Below are 17,004 nucleotides of genomic sequence, written 5' to 3'. Positions count from 1 at the left end.
ATGAATGATATGCTGACCAATTTTCCTTAATGTGATATGAAAAACAGAGGCAATAATTTTAAAGGCAACTGCAATTAGATTAAAGCTACCTTTTTTTTCTGTGAAGTTTGCTGGCTCCGAAAGTAACAGGCATTCAGAGAGGTTAATCACAAAGAAGCAAATCCTGATTATTTAGCATTTTTTTGAATGACACCTGACATCTATTAACTTCTCTGCATAGAGATTAAAATAAACCCTCAGACAGCAGAGTTAACCAAAGCAACTGACTTAATACCATAGAAGTCAGCACACAAAGCCAAACAGGAAATGAGGCATTTACACACAGGAAACAGCTGGTAGAATAAGACCCTTAAACACACTTCATACTTAAGCTTCTCCGTACCCTACTTTGGAAATTATAAAATAGTGGCTGATAAAGAAAAATAATAAAGGATTTCTTGCTACATTATATGAGGATCTGGCTTTGGGTACTGATGAGGTTATCAGATGGAATGCTAATTTTCACAGTTCATCCCAAAGTCATATCGCTACTCAACAGGTATGTTTGAGATATGATTTCCATCCTCCAATTTTTAAAGATAATACCTCCAACTCTGTCGAAATGGAGTCTACTACCCAACATCACATTCGGGATGCCCAACCACTAGGAACAGAGACAAAGCAATTGAAGGTAAGAGAAAAGTCAAATCAGGAGGTAATTCTTCCTGTTTCAGTACTATCAACAACCACTAGAGGGTGAATCTGTCACACTATTACTTATTCATAACCACCAGGAAGGAAGAGACCCATTATCTGTGAGCTCATCTCACTCTGTGGCTCCTACAGGAAAGAGGAGAAACTATTGTGTGGAACTCGCCAAATAAACCTGTTGTTTGTTCCACAAACAACATTCAAGGTTAGCCTGAGCAGAAGGACTGCTGCACGGGTTATCAACATCAACCACTCAAGAGTGATTCAGATAAACAAAGCATTTAGTGAAAAATCACCAGGACATCTGAAACAAAATGAACAGGTTATATATCTAAGTTTTAAAAGTAGACTACTAAACAGTATGTTAAGATTCCATTTTAGGAGGGGAAATATAGGGTGTTTACATGCATAGGAAAAAGAGCTCAAAGGATTCACTTGGTAGAGTGTGGTGCTGATAACACCAAGGCCACTGGTTCGGGTTCAGATCTCTCTATAGGGATGGCCAGTTAGCTCACTTGGGAGAGCATGGTGCTGACAATACCAAGTCAAGGGCTGAGATCCCCTTACCGGTCATCTTTTATTTTTTAAAAAAAAGAAAGAAAAAAGGATATGAACCAAAATGTTAGCAGTGGTTCTTTATCAATGGATATATGCTCTGTATTGAGCATGTTTTACTTTTATTATTTTAATATAAGCAATTACAAAAAAACTACCATAACCAAGTTACGTCTTGTTCTTTTACAGGCAGTAGATCAGGACACTCTTTGCTTTGTTTTACAAATAACAAAGCCATGCCCAGAAAGATCAAATGACTTGCTTGAGGCTACATAGCAAGTAGCAGAGGCACAACTAGAACCAAGGTCTTCAGGTTCAGTGTTTTTTCCACTAATCACTGGCTCAGTGTTTAAGTTTGACCTTGTATTATTCTCCTAGGCCTGGAACAGGAAGGAGCAAATGTTCTTTCTAGTCAAGCAGGTTTCCAAGACCAATGAATGTCACACTGGAACGAACCCAAGAACCAGACCCAAAACCTTCTCTTTAAGTCAACTACAACAGCTAAGGACAGCAGAGAATGACCTGGCCACCCACACCCATCTGGGTCCAATCACTCTTTACTAATGAGGAAGTCAGAAAAAACAGACTTGCAACTAGAGCCAACACCCTGGGCAGACTGCTTCAGTGATAGCAATTATCTACCACTGCTCTAGGTTGCACCAGAAGAGGTCTGATGCCCCTCTAGGAATAAAAGGTGAATCACGTGGGAGCTGGATTAGCTATCCAAGACACCTGAAAGGTGAGTGACTCAGGCTTAGTTAATGGGGTGTCTATCCCTGTGCCCAGCCCAGTTCACTGTCAACCCAAACTACCTAATATATGAGAAAAAGGAACACCAAGGCATTTGCTTTAGAAAGTCATAACCCCATCTAGAGAAATTCAGCAACAGCTGCTAAGGTATCCTTACCATCAAGACATCCATAAATTATTTTTCTTTGCTTTGAAAACGCTGTCTATGATTTATTCTAAAGCAGTGTTGGCAGCCCATGGGCCAAACCTGTTTTTGTACAGCCCCAGAACTAAGAATCGTTTTTATATTTTTAAAAGATTGTTTTAAAAATAAGAATAACATATGACAAAGATGATATATGGCCTGCAAAGCCTAAAATAGTTCTATCTGGTACTTTACAGAAAAAGTCTGCTGACCTCATTCTAAAGCATTCTCTCAAGGCAACAAGGCAAACCATCTACCAGTCCAAACATCAATCGCTACATTTTCACATCACCAAAGAATCCCCAGGGATGAGTGGTAAAGTCAGAGCTGGCAGCTTCTTAGTGACCTTTCAGAACGTTACTAATGTACCACCCCCCCACACCCCACACCCCAAGGATGCCACCCCATTTCACTTTATAATCACATGTAAGACCCTAAGCACAAAGTGTCAGGGCTTTGTGAGGTCAAGATTTGTTTTTAACTTTGAAATTAAAGCCACCACAGGGAGAGTTCTTTTTATGCATACAGCTTAACTATCTCTTTTGGCCCAGAAAGCCTAAAACCCTCAACTCTGTTCTTAACACTAAAGCAGAAATTGAAGAAATTCCCAGGAACAATTAAGTATTCTGTGGCCCCAGGTATCAGGCTCCGCTTTGGTGCTCCCTATTACCAAAAGGGGGCCAGATCTTAGCCAAAAATAAAAGAAACGTTGGCACAGAAGCAAAGTCCATTCTTCAGGACACAGAGCAATAACCATAACAAGTTGTTTTCTTTTTGTTTGTTTGTATTTCTTATAACAAGTTGTTTTCTTTCTCTTTGTTTGTATTTCTTACAAGTTGTTTTCTATATTTAGAATACATAATTTTCATCATGGAAAAAAAACAACATGACAAGTCAATACTAAGCAAAGTCAGAAAAGGGAAAAACAGGATGGCCTTCCCCCCCCCCCCCCAAAAAAAGGCAGTGGGGAGGAGGCCACAAATGTCTCTGATCCCAAAAAGGTCTTAGAAGTAGAAAGAAAAGCTACCCTTTTCCCTATGTTAGAAAGACCTTTTCCTTCTCCTATTCTTGCCTACCTGAGGCGTCGGCGAGCATCAGAGGGAGTTCCAGTCCGACGAGCAGTCCCGTAATCAGACATCATGCCATAATCCAGGTCATCATAGCCCATGCTACGCTGGTCATCCTCTAGCCCATAAGGCTCTGGATGAAAGCGATGCAGATCCACGCTGCTCCCACCTACCCGAACTTGAGGCTGGGGCCCGTAGACATCCTGTCTACTGGGTGCCCGGTAGCCTTCCATGCTAGGCCTATACCGCTCCTCAATGCGGGTCACGCGGGACAGACTGCCATAGTTGTCACTGCCACCTGGATAACCATCTTCATAGTGACGGCTGTACCCATCCGGAGGGTAGTGGAAGTTCCTGGGAAGGGTGGCAGTGCCTGCTTGCCCCACATAGGGACCAGGTCCCGCATTGCCATTTTTGCGGAAGTCACGACCCAAAGTCTGGATATAGTTGTTAGAAACTGATGAGGCATCCACAGGCAGCCCGTCTGGTCCCATAGGGACTGGCTGTACTGTCCGTGTTGTCACAGTCTTCACTACTTTCTTGACCTTCAAGTAAGGAATGAGAAAAAGAAAACAAACTAATGAAGGAAGTGAGCGATATAAGCTTAAATTCTAGACCACTCTAAGAAACAAACTCCTACCTCTAGGTCATTTTACCTAGAAATGCCTTACAGTCAACCATCTACCTTTCTTTCCATCCTATAGGAAGTTCCCAAGCAGTAACTATGCCTATAAAAGGGAAGCTACTAGAGACCTTGGTATATATACCTTTTCTCTTCTCCATTTCCATTAGATTTTCCTGTAATCTCTTTTTCTGTATCTTTTCTATCTGGCCAGAGACACCTTCTCTACACCATCACTATGGATCAGCAGCCTTTCATTCACCCTAAATAACTGCTTGACCCCTTTTCTAATAGAGAACACAGGAAGACCTCTTCTATCACTCCCAGAACTTATGCAAGTCTTAGCTTACTGTGGTCTCTGTGCGCCGAGTGGTCCCATCATCCGAGGTCTCCACAGAGACAACAGACATGGCTCCTTCAGGGTCCTCTTCTGTGTAGGTCTCCACAATCTGCCCTGGCTCCTGCATCCTGGGGATGGTGCTATACAGAAGGTGACTGTGATCCTATTTGGAAAAGAGAAAAAGATGCTGATATTAAGCAGTATGTATTAACAATCCATCCTAGTAAGAAGCTAAGTGCCTCTGGAAACGGTCTCCTGAGGCATCTTCTACATGCCTCAAGATTTTTAGAGAGGTGGCCGTCATCTTTCAGACTTGTACAAAGAACAGTAGATATTATTTCCCAGTTCTAGTCATTTAACAAACACAAACTGAGTTAACTATAGCCACAGTGACATCCATGCGACAGAGAAGGCAGATTTAACTTCTCAGGTCTGGTCATCTAAGTGAATATGAACTGTATTAGCCACAATAACATCTCCATTTGAGAAACCTTTCAGAAGAGTAGCTCACCCAATAAACAAAGAATTTTTAAGATAAACCAGAAAATCCCAGTAAGACCCTTCCTGTGACTGGCTCTGTGTTACTCTTCACATCTTGCCTATGGCTCAAGACCAGCTATGTTTTAGGTAGGGTTTTCTGCAAAGTAAAAACATGCCTTCTCTAGAAAAGGAATGCAGTACCTGGGAATCAAATGGTGGGGGAGAGTAGTGATAAAAATCAATGGTCATTAAAACTCATTCCAAAACAAAAACTACATTATTTCTTATTTTCCTAAATGAGAGAAACTAACGAACGGTGTTTACAATGTACCAGGCACTTTACAAGACACCAATATGTTCTTATAGGCTGGGGAAGTAATACAAATGAAGCAACCCAGGCCTTGAGTCAAAAGAATTACCTGGGGTCCGTTGAGTTTCAAATCTGAAAATTTCTGTCTCTCAAGGTCAGCATCGCCCACAAACCGGCCGTTCTGAAACACATTCCACAAGAAGACAATTCATTTTGTGGCCTTCCTTTGCTCTATCAAACACATATGATCTTTTTTTCCAAACAGGAAAAGGGCTTTCAAGAAGATATTTGTGGCCTGAAGTCCTTGTGCCAGTACTCATAAAAGAACCTCATCACTCCTTAGTCTTAGCACTTTCCTCAAAATTGGAATCAAGCCCGGAACTTTGGCTGACTGGGTTTCTGGAACATAAGAACGTAAGCTCCATGAGGGCAGAGGGCTTTTCTTTTTCGGTCAGTTTTGTTCAATGATGTATCCCAAGTGCCTTGAGCAGTGCCTGGCACATAATAGGCATTCAAAAAACTGCAAGCTGAATAAATAGCAGAGACTCAGATAAGTTCCCGTACGTGCTTTTTTGGAAAGCCATACAAATATAAGGAAAGTTGGAAAGGATAGCTTAGGGGGTTTCCAAAAGCCTTTATTGTCCCATGAATCTTCATGCTCTACTACCATTAGAAACTCCCATTCCAGGCAGCTTTTTAAAGAAAGAAGCAAGAGATATGAGTCTCCCTTTCCAAGTATGAAGGAAACAATTCCCCTCAAGAAAATTGAAGTCTCAACATCTTTACCACCAATTATTAGAGCCACAGAACACATTCCAAAATGCCACCAGTAAGGTATTCTGTCCTAAGCAGCAAGAAATAATCTAATTACATTATACCACATAAAAATACATTTGGCTGCTCTGTTTCCAATGGAATACGTGAGATCCAGCCACTTGGAGAAACTCTTCCTCCACCCCATTCCCATTACATAGAGAGTATAAGGCGGCAGGCAGAGGAAGTTAAACGTTACTTTCAGGAAGAAGGAAGGGTGTGGTTTCATTGCTGAACAGAAGTTAAAAATAAGAAAGAGTAAGAGAGAGAAACCACGTACTAAATCCTGGAATTCCCCACTACCTCCAGGCCTGAGCAGTCCTGCTCTCCCCTTTGAATTATATACATCTCATCTCTAACCCCCTACTCTAGTTCCCATAAAAATCCTAGGAACATTACAAACACACAGCTTCCTTCAAATTCCTGATTATCCCCCAATTGGAATTCTGTCCTCTCACTCAATTACAGGTTCCTCAGCATGAGGGACCTTCTCTACCTGATAAAATAAATAAATAATCAATGAAAAGGACTATCGGGACATGAGCACCACTCTGGTTCCCACCCAGAGATCTCTTAAGATGCAGCTTATCATATCAGGCAATGCCTATCACTCTCTTGTCTCTCTCTCTCTCTCTCTCTCTCTCTCTCTCTCTCTCTCTCTCTCACACACACACACACACACACACACACACACACACACACAAAACCTCAGACGGATTACATCACACCAAAGTCAGACTAGAAAAACCATAGGAAACATAAGATACTGCTCATTTCTAACACCAACTAGCCCAAGTCACATCAGAGTCAGCCAACCCAGAGACCACTGGCTCCTGTGGTTATTTGAGTTAAATAGCAGCATGATGCTCCCTCTCCAACTTTAACCAACAGAATTAACAATGACCCCTTCCTCCAAGACATGATTTACATAACCAAAAAAAGGAGAACACAAGGACAGACGATATGGAGCAGGAATACACAATTTACAGACACTGCCATACCTTCTGAGAACAAACTGTTCCCTGAGGGAGACTGAACTGGAGCTGAGAGCACAAAATGCCCAACTTCCCCATCTACTAAGTGGGCATTTACTTTCCTGGATTTTTAATACCAAGAAAACAGAAGTAACTTGAGTACAGCTCCAGACTATTCTATATGCCATTACCAGAACTGAATCTCAACCCAGAAAAAAACAGGAAGTCAGGTGGATGCTTCTAGAAGAAGTCCACCCAACTCAGCACAGCAGCAATATTCCTATCTGTTAATCAGTATTTGTTACCCCTGGAAAGGTTCTTCATGAAGCACGGGCACCGTACAGCCCATCATCAAGAGGAGAGTAGCTTCTTAAGAAGAATTATAGCCTCTCTGTGACCATGCCAAAGTCCTACCTGCAGGTCTGATGGAGAGAGGGGTTACCTGATGCCGACGGGTGAGGGTGCCGTTGGCCATGAGTGGGTTGGCATCTTGTGGTGAGACCCGGACGCGTTCCAGTTGCGCCGAGACGTGGCGCCGTTCTTCCTCCAGCGCCCGGGTCAGCTTCTCAAACTGGGCCTCTTGTTCCTTCACAGAGGCCAAGATGCTGGCGGTCGACTCCACCTCTGAGTCGTCCATGAAGGTAAGGGGCAGAGCCGCCGCAGGGCAGGGTAAAAAGGAAGGTGGATCACAGAGAGAGGAGATAGGAGGGAGAAGGCCCCCCTCACTTCACACTACTGGGAAAGGGTAAGAGAGAGGAGAGAAAAGGTCACAGGTCAGAGAAGACAGATGAATTATTAATCCCAGAGCCAAAGATGCCCTCTCATGGTTTTATTGCAGTGCAAAAAGCAAGCCACCACCAAGCCTGGGAGTCCATCACCAGTGTCTGCTCAAGCAGGATCCTTTGCCTGCTACCCTCTTCAGCAACCCACCAGAAATAACCACTGAAAGAAAAGATGTAATAGATCCAAGTCTCTACACTGTTGGTAGGATAGGGAGAATGTGGCTAAGAGCTATGGTCATGACATGAGATTAAAATTAGATTACTTTTCCCTGTAAAAATTTGCTGGTATCAACTCAATGAAAGTTGTAACTCCACAGTACAGACAAGCACTCACTATCCTGCAGGGAAGAGCCACTTCTAGAGATAATGGAGCAGTACAGATCTTACTTAACTTCTCCCAAATCAAACACTGAAACTGCTGCGGTAGTGGCAAAATATACTAAATTAATATGGTAAATTAAAATGCCAACTAAGAAATGGAAGTAGTAAAAAACTTCCCATCATCAAAGGTGGAAGACAAAATTAAGGCCTCCATGTTTAATACTTTTATAAAGGGGACTTTCTACTTTCCAAAATTATACTTCAATATTGAGGGCAAAATGTGTGCCTTCACTAATGGAGACAAGAGAGCGACAGAACCACAAAAAACTCTGCAGTTGGTGAGCGTGCAGCCTTATAACACCAAGGTAACAGGTTCAAATCCCAGATCCTGTACCGGCCAGCACCAAAAAAAAAAAAAGCACTATTTGCAGGGACCTTCACCTCTTCAGGGGGAGGAAAACGAGCATTAGGCTCAAACTCCGAAACTGTGCTTCAAACTCGTTCATATACTAATCTCCAGACATCAATAGCTGAAACTTCCTACATCTCTGTAATCCTGCAGAAAACTCTGAAAAGACTATCTTTTCACCCTTTCACTTATTCCAACTCAGGGTAATATCCAAATATCTAGAGGGTTTATGTGTGCTATTTATACAATAAATTATAATTATATAGAAATAAAGAGCTCCCCCTTATATAAACAGCAGGTTGGCTAGTAAATGGAGAGCCATTACAGTCATATTGTTGGACTTGAGTTTTCTCTCTTATAGCTATGGGAGACTTTGTGGCCACTCCAAAATATACAATGTTGAAAGGCAGGTTTTGGAACAAATCCTCTCCCCTATTCCCCACCCTCTCATCAACCCCTAAAGAAAAAAAGCACTTAACAAGATTTTTTTAATTCTTAATAAACATATTTCCATACACACCTGTTAATAGAAGGTCGTAATTGATTGGTTTAATACAGAGAACAGCCCAGTCTAGATTCAAAGAATCATGGAAGAAGCATCCCAGCCACCACAGCAAGGAGGAAGCAGGAAGGAGAGAGCTGCAGAAATATTTGAAGGAAAAATGGGAATGAGAGGAAAATAAAATACACCCAATACATAAAAACAAGAGCAGCAAGGAAAGATATTGGGAATGAAAGGAAGTGATTTAAAATATGACTCGGAATTGCTTATTATGACAAAAGCCCTTTAGACTTGGCTATGTTCAGATACCTGGGCCTTGGCTATAGTTTTCATTAAAACCTGGATTCTACTGTCATGTCAGAGTTTCTCTAGTTGTACTTCCATACATAACCAAGAACAGGTTATAATATGGATAAAAATCCACTTAACCCCTGTTCCCAGCAACCAAATGGGAAAAAAAAAATTGCTGTTGGAATGCCCTTCCCCCTCCTTCCCACCCCTAAGGCAGAAACCTCAAAGCCTAGTCCCAGCATGCCCACAAAGACATTGAGAAACCAATGCAATAGTCGCGGTGGGGAAGACATGTGGGGACTGGCCTAGGCTGGGCCTTTTGCTTCAGTTCCTTTTCCCACGCTCCCCAGAGCCCCAAATGCTTGGGCCTGTTTGCCTTAAAATGTATGCAGCATTCAGCAAGCAAGAGTACCCAGAGGAAACTGATAAACAGGTGCCTAATAAACTCCTGAATTAATTCAGTCCCTAAATCTGAGAACGTGGTAGCCCTTTCCTAAAATCCTCCTACCCCAGTTCTGGGATCCCACAATCACTTATCAACTGCTGTTCTTCCTTTCAATCCAAAGCCCACTGCCACTTTCTCATATTCTCACCCTATATTTTAACAAGCCACTCAAAGGTCTTTCTTTAATAAGTATCCTTATTTAAAAAAAAAGTTGCTTCCCTTCATTTTAAGCACTAGCCATTATCCGCTATATACAATGACCTATGAACCTTCCACACCAAGAGGACTCTGAGCTCAAGAGAGATTCTTCCAGTTACTGAGTTTCAACAGAGCCTGAACTGCAGTTACCACCCTATAATCTTCTTTACTAATAAAAGCCCAAACTACCACTACCATGTGGCATACAGTGACAACACTCCCTGCTGCAGAGAGAAACTGTTTGTCACCCTACCATAAACGGCTACTTTTTGTCCCCACAACTTTAATTCAATAAAGGAGGTTAGGAAGGTAGGAAAAATACCCGGAGATCTAGATCAGAAAGCAATATCTAGAGAAGTATTAGCTTTCCCCATCTTCAGGGCTTTAAAGCTGACCACCTGGCTCTAATTTGGAGAAGAGGACAGCACCGTTAAGTTAGAAAGAGATCAGATTCCTAGGTCTAAAAGCATGCAGAATTTTTTTGCCTGAAAGAGAGCAATAGCAGAAGCTATAGTTTAGAGCTGTCCTGGCTCTGCCACTAGCCAACAACAGCGGTAGCCTGCCATGTTCTCATCTGTTAAGATGCCAATACCACCAGCCCAGTCTAACTGGGATAGACTCACAGAGTTGCTGTGAGGATAAGGTGAGATAATAATGTATGTTATACAAATGTGAGGTATTAAGTTGTTTCAAGAGTTAGTTTCTATCTTCCAATTACATTACTTCATGGTAATGTCTCAGCCCCAAACTATTTTGTGAACTAGTAGATAAAATTAACTGGATCGAGAGCATAACTGGGTTCTAAGGAGTGGATGAGCTGGTTTCCCTATTCCAACTCTATTTACTAGGAGGTCCCATGTAGACCAGTGCTTCTGCAACAGAGGTCACTTCTCTAGTGCCTGGCAGTCCTCACAGCACTACACGACTGTTATAAGTTTTTGATTCCTTATTTGGGGCCTTAGTAGTTTATTACCACAGAAAAAGGGAACATAAAAAGAACTAACAATTATTGAATGGTTTACATTTATTACCTTGGTAATCCTTACAACCCTAAGGAAGTAATTTATTACAAATGAGAATAGACTTATAGGTGAAGAAATTACCCAAGGATTCACGGTTAATAGCAAATTTTGAATTTAAACCTAAGTTTCTACCATTTCAAAGCCTGCATCCTCTTTCTATACCATGCTGTCAAGTCCAAGTAGAAGCGCAGTATAAGACGGATGGTCCGATTCCTCTCCCCTACCACCTTTGAGAGCTTTCTTCTTAACCATCGCAGGAAATAGGAGAAAGAAAAAGTTTCCATTTTTCTTTAGGCTAAACAGTTATCCATAATGTCCACATAAGATATATGTGGTAGGTAGAACAGGGAAAAAAATGGGAGGAAAAAGCAAGCATGAGTGGGGGAAGAGAATGAAGCTGTTGTTGGCAACCTACAATAGACGGCTTATCACTCAGAGACTTGAGGAAAAAGGTTTTTCTCCATGCCATACACATCATAAAAAGACTATGCTACACACCAGAACCTGCAAATCATTAACTGACTTTAGCAGATAGAGTCAGTAAAGCCTTGAGTCCAGTCCAACACCTTTCTAGGTTTGCCACTTAATATTTTCAAATGGATTATACTTGCTCTCACCAAAAAAGACCATCAAAGAATTCTCAAAGTGAGAAGGGGGCACATAAAGTAAACCTTGTTATTCCCCTAAGACTAGATTTTCTGGGAATAGCTGGTTTTACCCTTACAAGTCATAGGTCCTATATTACTGGATCCCACCCACACTAGAAAGACCATCCCACTACTGCACGGACTTTATAGCAAGGCTCCCTCATTCAAGCAATGGCAATGATACCAGAAGAAGTTAAACCAAGTCAAATATCCAGAAGGACCAAACAACAGACTATGCCAACCAGATAACAGGGCAAAAAAAATTACTCACTACTAGCACACTCCTTGGAATGATTTGTTCTACTGTAAAATAGCTGTAGAAATATAATTTGGAATTATGATTCCTAAAGGTTAAGAATATAAGCTTCAGAGATGGCCAGTTAGCTCACTGGGTAGAATGTGGTATTGATAACACCAAGGTCAAAGGTTCAGATCCCCATACCAGCCAGCCACCCAAAAAAAAGAATATAGGTTTTGGAATCTGACTGGGTTCAAGTTCCAGCTCTATTGCTCATTACCTATATGACTTCGGCCAAAGTACCACTTAATCACCCTAAACCTCAGCTTTCTTTTCTGTAAAATGTAGAAATAAAATTACATAGGGTGGTTGTGAGGATTAAATGAGACAATTCATGCAAAGTGCTTAGAAAAATGTCTTGACATACAGAAAGTTATTAATACTGTTACTACTACAAATATGACTATGAACACAAAAGACTAGAGTTTTGGTGTTGTTGGTGGGGCTTTGGAATGAACCACACACATCTCCCCATGCTCCCCTCTTCCATTTCCAGCAGGCCCTATAAACTATATGAATTCTTCACAATCTTAAAGGGAAAAACAAAACAAAACTCCAGACTAGGGGTCAAAAGAACTGGAGTTCAAGTTCTAGCTCTGACAAAAAGTAACTAGGAGACCTTGGAGAACTTATAACCCCTGTAATTTCTATTACTTTTCAGGATTTAGTTTTAATGAGCTAATATAATATGTAAAACCACCAGTGTGGTGACTCTGAACATCTCTCCTACTTCCATGCAGTTGAGTATATCCAAAGACATGACCAGAATTGGGCAAGCATGCCTCTACTGAAAAAGGAAAAACTATTTGTCCTAAGATGGAGAACTCTAAACTTCACCAATGTGAGGGGAAAAAAAAACAAAGTTTGGGTTCTTGGGAAAGAAAATTCATCTTCTGTAGCCAGTACCAAAGGCAACTGTCCTCCTTTCTTCCTATTCATTCATTATGAAATCAAAATCAATGTTACAAATTTATGCTCTCCTTCTAAAAGCAATGGTAAGCAAAACTCCACTTCCATGTCATTCTAGGTATTTCAAATGGCTTTTTTAAAAAAGCACACTGAGCCCCCTACTGAAGAATATCAGTAAAATATATCACCTGTAATGCTGTAGAACTATTATATAGCATTCAAGCCAGAAAGGTGAGTCCTCTAGATACCTAAAAGGCATTTATTTGCCTTAACTGGGGGCTGACCCAGCCCATGGCTCACTCGGGAGAGTGCGGTGCTGATAACACCAAGGCCCCGGGTTCGGATCCCACATATGGATGGCCGGTTCGCTCACTGGCTGAGCGTGGTGCTCACAACACCAAGTCAAGGGTTAAGATCCCCTTACCGGTCATTTAAAAAAAATATATATATATATATATATTTGCCTTAACTGGCATTTGTCCCCAAATCAAAGCAATTATTCCTATTCAACCACAAACACACAAAATTGCCATTTTGTTTCTAAATCAAAGGAATACATTTTGTCAACAGTTTTTCCATGGCTTCCTATCACCCCAAAGTCCAAAGTCTAAGTACCCTACATCACCTCGACTTGATGTTTCACCTTCTGAAGCTGTCAGGACAATTCTGGTATTTCTTATTTTGCTAGGAAGACTTGCTTCCATACCAACCCCAAGTCTCTGGAGCTGACCTGCATTAAGACCTAAAAAGGACTCTGCTCACTTCAGAATCTCATCTCAATTGAGCGCCACTCAGTCACAAAACCTATATTCCAGAAATGGTCTTGTCTTGGTGTTAGCATTTTCTATGCTTCCCTGTGGATCTGCTTCATGCTAGGCCCAGTTTCTTCATTTAGAGAACTCAAAAGGCTGACCAAAGGAGCCTAACTTTCACAAGGAAGGACTGGGTCTCACTGTGTCCACCACAAATCTCTCTGAATTAAGGGAGTCTCTCGGAAAATTACTTTCCTCTTAGGAAGGAATGACACATTCTGTCTGATTGGAGTGTCCGAGAAAAGAAGAAACTTAAAATAAACAAATATATAAAAATGTTTTAAAAATACTCCTCGTTTTTAAAAAGAGTTGTTAAACTCTTGTCGTTAAGAGTTGTTAATGCTCCTTGTTAAAAAGAGCTGTTAAAAGCGTTTAAAAAGTTGGCAGTAGGCCGGCTCGTGGCTCACACGGTAGAGTGCGGTGCTGATAACACCAAGGCCACGGGTTCGGATCCTATATAGGGATGGCCGGTTTGCTCACTGGCTGAGCGTGGTGCTGACAACACCAAGCCAAGGGTTGAGATCCCCTTACCGGTCATCTTTTAAAAAAAAATAAAAATAAAAATAAAAAATAAAAAGTTGGCAGTCTCTATAGATCAATAGGACACTTTAAACTTCAGTCTTATAATTAAAGTTTTTACTGTGACTTAAATTTAAAAAAAAAAAAATTACTTCCACCATCATGACCTCCTAAATTCGAAGACCAGGAAAAAGCATTCTTGCTCTCTTTTCCCCTAACAAGTATTCTGGGAATCCCCCGAAACCATAACACTAAAATGGCTAAATGCTGGGCTGGCTTTGAAGCAAAGGAAGGGTGTGGCTCTCAGCTAGTGAGGGGGCCCAGGACTGAAAGGGTATGGAAAGGAACAAAACCTGCTTCTCTCTGGAGCATGCATGACACACACACAGGACTGGTCTAGCAAGTCCTTCTGATCTCTCAGGCCAGGCCGCTTCGTTCTCCTCCCCCACTACCCACGTGCCTCTCCAAGGCCCTCCACTGGGACAGATAACACTGAATTTTCTCTCAGTCCTGACACAGTCTGAGCCACGCAGAGTTACTTACCTGGATCCCTTTGCAACCTTGCCAGAGGCGCCTCACCTAGCCTTATAAGGAGAAAGCAGGGCTTTAGGGAGAGGCTGATAAGGAAACAAAGATAAGAGGGAGGGGGGGAAAAAAGAGGGAGGTGTCAGACTAGAGGAAGGGGAGAGGCCAAATGCCTTTCTCCTTCCTACCAGAGGAGAGGGGGAAAAAAAAGAGGTCGGGTATACAATCAAAAATGAGCGAAAGTCCTAATAGAAATGGAAAGGTATCCTGTACTGTTTAACTTTCATATAAGAGAAATCCTAAAATTCACTAGCGTACCTTATATCCTTTCCACCTTAGGCCAGAAAAAATATATATATTCATGAAAAAGCTTAACCTCAGGGTTTACTAGAGGTCACCCAACTGTTTAAGCTCACATTCCTTTTTTAAAGAGGCAGCTTCTCACCAAACCCCTTACTTTCTATCTATTACATTCCTCCCTTCTCTTGCCCATCATTTGAAGATAACTTGGAAAAGGTGAAAGCATGTAAATGAGCCATATTTACACAGTCCCACTTCCTCAGAGCCCAGAAAAGAGCAACAACACATCCCTTCTCTCAGGTTTAGAGTACAACTCCCTTTTGGGACAAGCAACAGGTTGAGAGGTATGAATCTATGAATAAATCAATCAAAGGACATGTTAAGGTCCTATTTCAGCCACATGACAGATAACAGGAGGAAATGTTTCCCTTATCTGAAAGAAAGAAGAAAATCCAAATTTAAAGGGGAAGAAAAGTTGCATATTATCGATTATTGATCTCCCCCCATCCTCAAAGTTATTACACACAATCCTCTCAACACTAAGGTAATGGCCCTTTTTCATGGATAAGTAAACCAGAGTATGTATCAAAATTATCTGGTATCTCATCCAAGGCCTTCAGCTAGGAAGCGGTAGAAACACATATGTTCCACTCCAAGTCCCTGTTCCTTCTCCTTGCTACAGTGCGAGGAGTATGAACTTTCTATGCTTCATGTGGTTAAGTCATTCTAACTCTAACAGAGAAGTTAACCACAAGTAAACTTTTTGTGTGTGGGGTAAGGAGGGTGGCAAGGGAAGATCAAGTGGAACCAGCTAGACCTTTGGGTCTTACCTTCACTATAAAGAGCAAGACCTTACTCAATTCTTGGGAAGAGTAGCTTGCAATCTACCTCAGATTTTTTCCCCTTTTATGAGGAACAATACTCAAGAGGAAAGGTGTTAGGGACAAAAGAATACTCCTTTCTATAAATCACCTACCTTTCCACTGGCAAACCTGCTCTAGAAATCTGGCTACATGCTACATTCTCCAATCCCCCCACCTCAAGAAAGAAAATCTAACCACAAATATCGCTATCTCACATTTTTAATGTAACATCTCACTAAGCCCAAAACAAAGACCAGAGTACGGTGGGAAACAGAAGGAACTAGAAGCAGGGAAGATTGTGCTAGCCAGTATCAGAACAGAGGGGAGGGATTGTTCTAGCGGTATGTTAGCAATCTGCCTCTAGGGCAGCTGTCCTCCTGGGCAATCAAAGGCTGGTTTGTGTGTGTGTGCTCAGGGACTAGCCAGCTTGGCAAGAAACTGAGGACTCAGCCACCCAATCCACAAAGCGAGAAGAGATGCCTGTTTCACAGCTGGAATGTAGGGCAGGGAAAACACAAAACAAGGGAGAAGGGTGGAGGGGAGGAGGACAGAGTGCTACAGGTGCTATTTCGGTCTAGACATAGGGGAAAAGAAAACAGAAAAAAAGAAAAAAAAACAGGAAACTACCAACCATTCCCTAGTTATGTGCAAACACTAGAGAATTGCCAGTGACTCAGTACTGAATGGGTAGGTTTCTCTTGCTCTGTATGTAGTAGGGTGCCACTTGGAAGGATAAGACCTATAATGTGGGGCCCCAGCATTATCTGTTGTTTCCCATCCCTTTCAAACCCAACAAGGTATCTGCAATATGTAGTGAATGAACAGTATTTAACACCTATCTCCTTCTAGAATTCTTTTCTTAATTAAATCCTAGAGATCCATAAACAACAGTAATACACACAAACTCAGTAAATTCCCAATGCTAAGAGATTGAGGCCATTTATATAATTCAAGTGCTAAGACACTAAAGGCCACAGTCAGAATTCACACCCCCTAATCCCTCAGAGTAACTAGATGCTGAGACCCATTAGACACACAAAGGCTGCTCTCTTCTCAGTAGAGCGCTGTAGCAGAGCTGCTCTCCAGGGACAAAGAGATTTCACAGGGGAACCACAAAGACATCGCCCCTCTCCATTCCCCCACTCCCAGCTTTCTCACTTCCTGTCACAGTAGCACCAGACCACAGTCTCCCAGAAACAAACAAATACAAAGTGCTGTATTCTGGGCTGCAGGCCAACTGCATTCCAGGGCATCCTGTCTACCAATCACCATCCAGAGCTCCCACTTTGCCCTGCTCAGTTCCTTATCATGTTCAGGAAAACAACCCTACTCCCTGCCCCAAGCCAACACTACATAGGACAAAGCTCAGACCTTTA

General features: G+C 41.8%; 1 protein-coding gene across 4 annotated transcripts in view; it reads right to left on the bottom strand.

Annotated features, from left to right (window-relative positions):
• CTNND1 (catenin delta 1) overlaps positions 1 to 17,004 on the bottom strand; it is a 45,430-nt gene that overhangs the window by 14,473 nt on the left and 13,953 nt on the right. For 2 of the 4 annotated variants that reach the window (XM_063092644.1, XM_063092646.1), the window contains exons 2-6: positions 8,818 to 8,936; positions 7,228 to 7,520; positions 5,108 to 5,179; positions 4,219 to 4,371; positions 3,256 to 3,791 (exon numbers count right to left, since the gene is read on the bottom strand). In XM_063092644.1, the coding sequence (XP_062948714.1) occupies positions 3,256 to 3,791; positions 4,219 to 4,371; positions 5,108 to 5,179; positions 7,228 to 7,422 (956 nt within the window). In that variant the 5' untranslated portion in view covers positions 7,423 to 7,520; positions 8,818 to 8,936. Of the gene's footprint in view, positions 1 to 3,255; positions 3,792 to 4,218; positions 4,372 to 5,107; positions 5,180 to 7,227; positions 7,521 to 8,817; positions 8,937 to 14,483; positions 14,509 to 17,004 lie in introns of those variants that run through there. The other 2 variants (XM_063092645.1, XM_063092647.1) reach the window with 2 other exon arrangements.

The sequence above is a fragment of the Cynocephalus volans genome, chromosome 4, assembly GCF_027409185.1.
Source record: "Cynocephalus volans isolate mCynVol1 chromosome 4, mCynVol1.pri, whole genome shotgun sequence".
In the NCBI taxonomy this organism is placed as follows: Eukaryota; Metazoa; Chordata; class Mammalia; order Dermoptera; family Cynocephalidae; genus Cynocephalus; species Cynocephalus volans.
The sequence above is the reverse complement of the archived record's forward strand: the minus strand, read 5'-3'. Positions and strand labels throughout refer to the sequence as shown.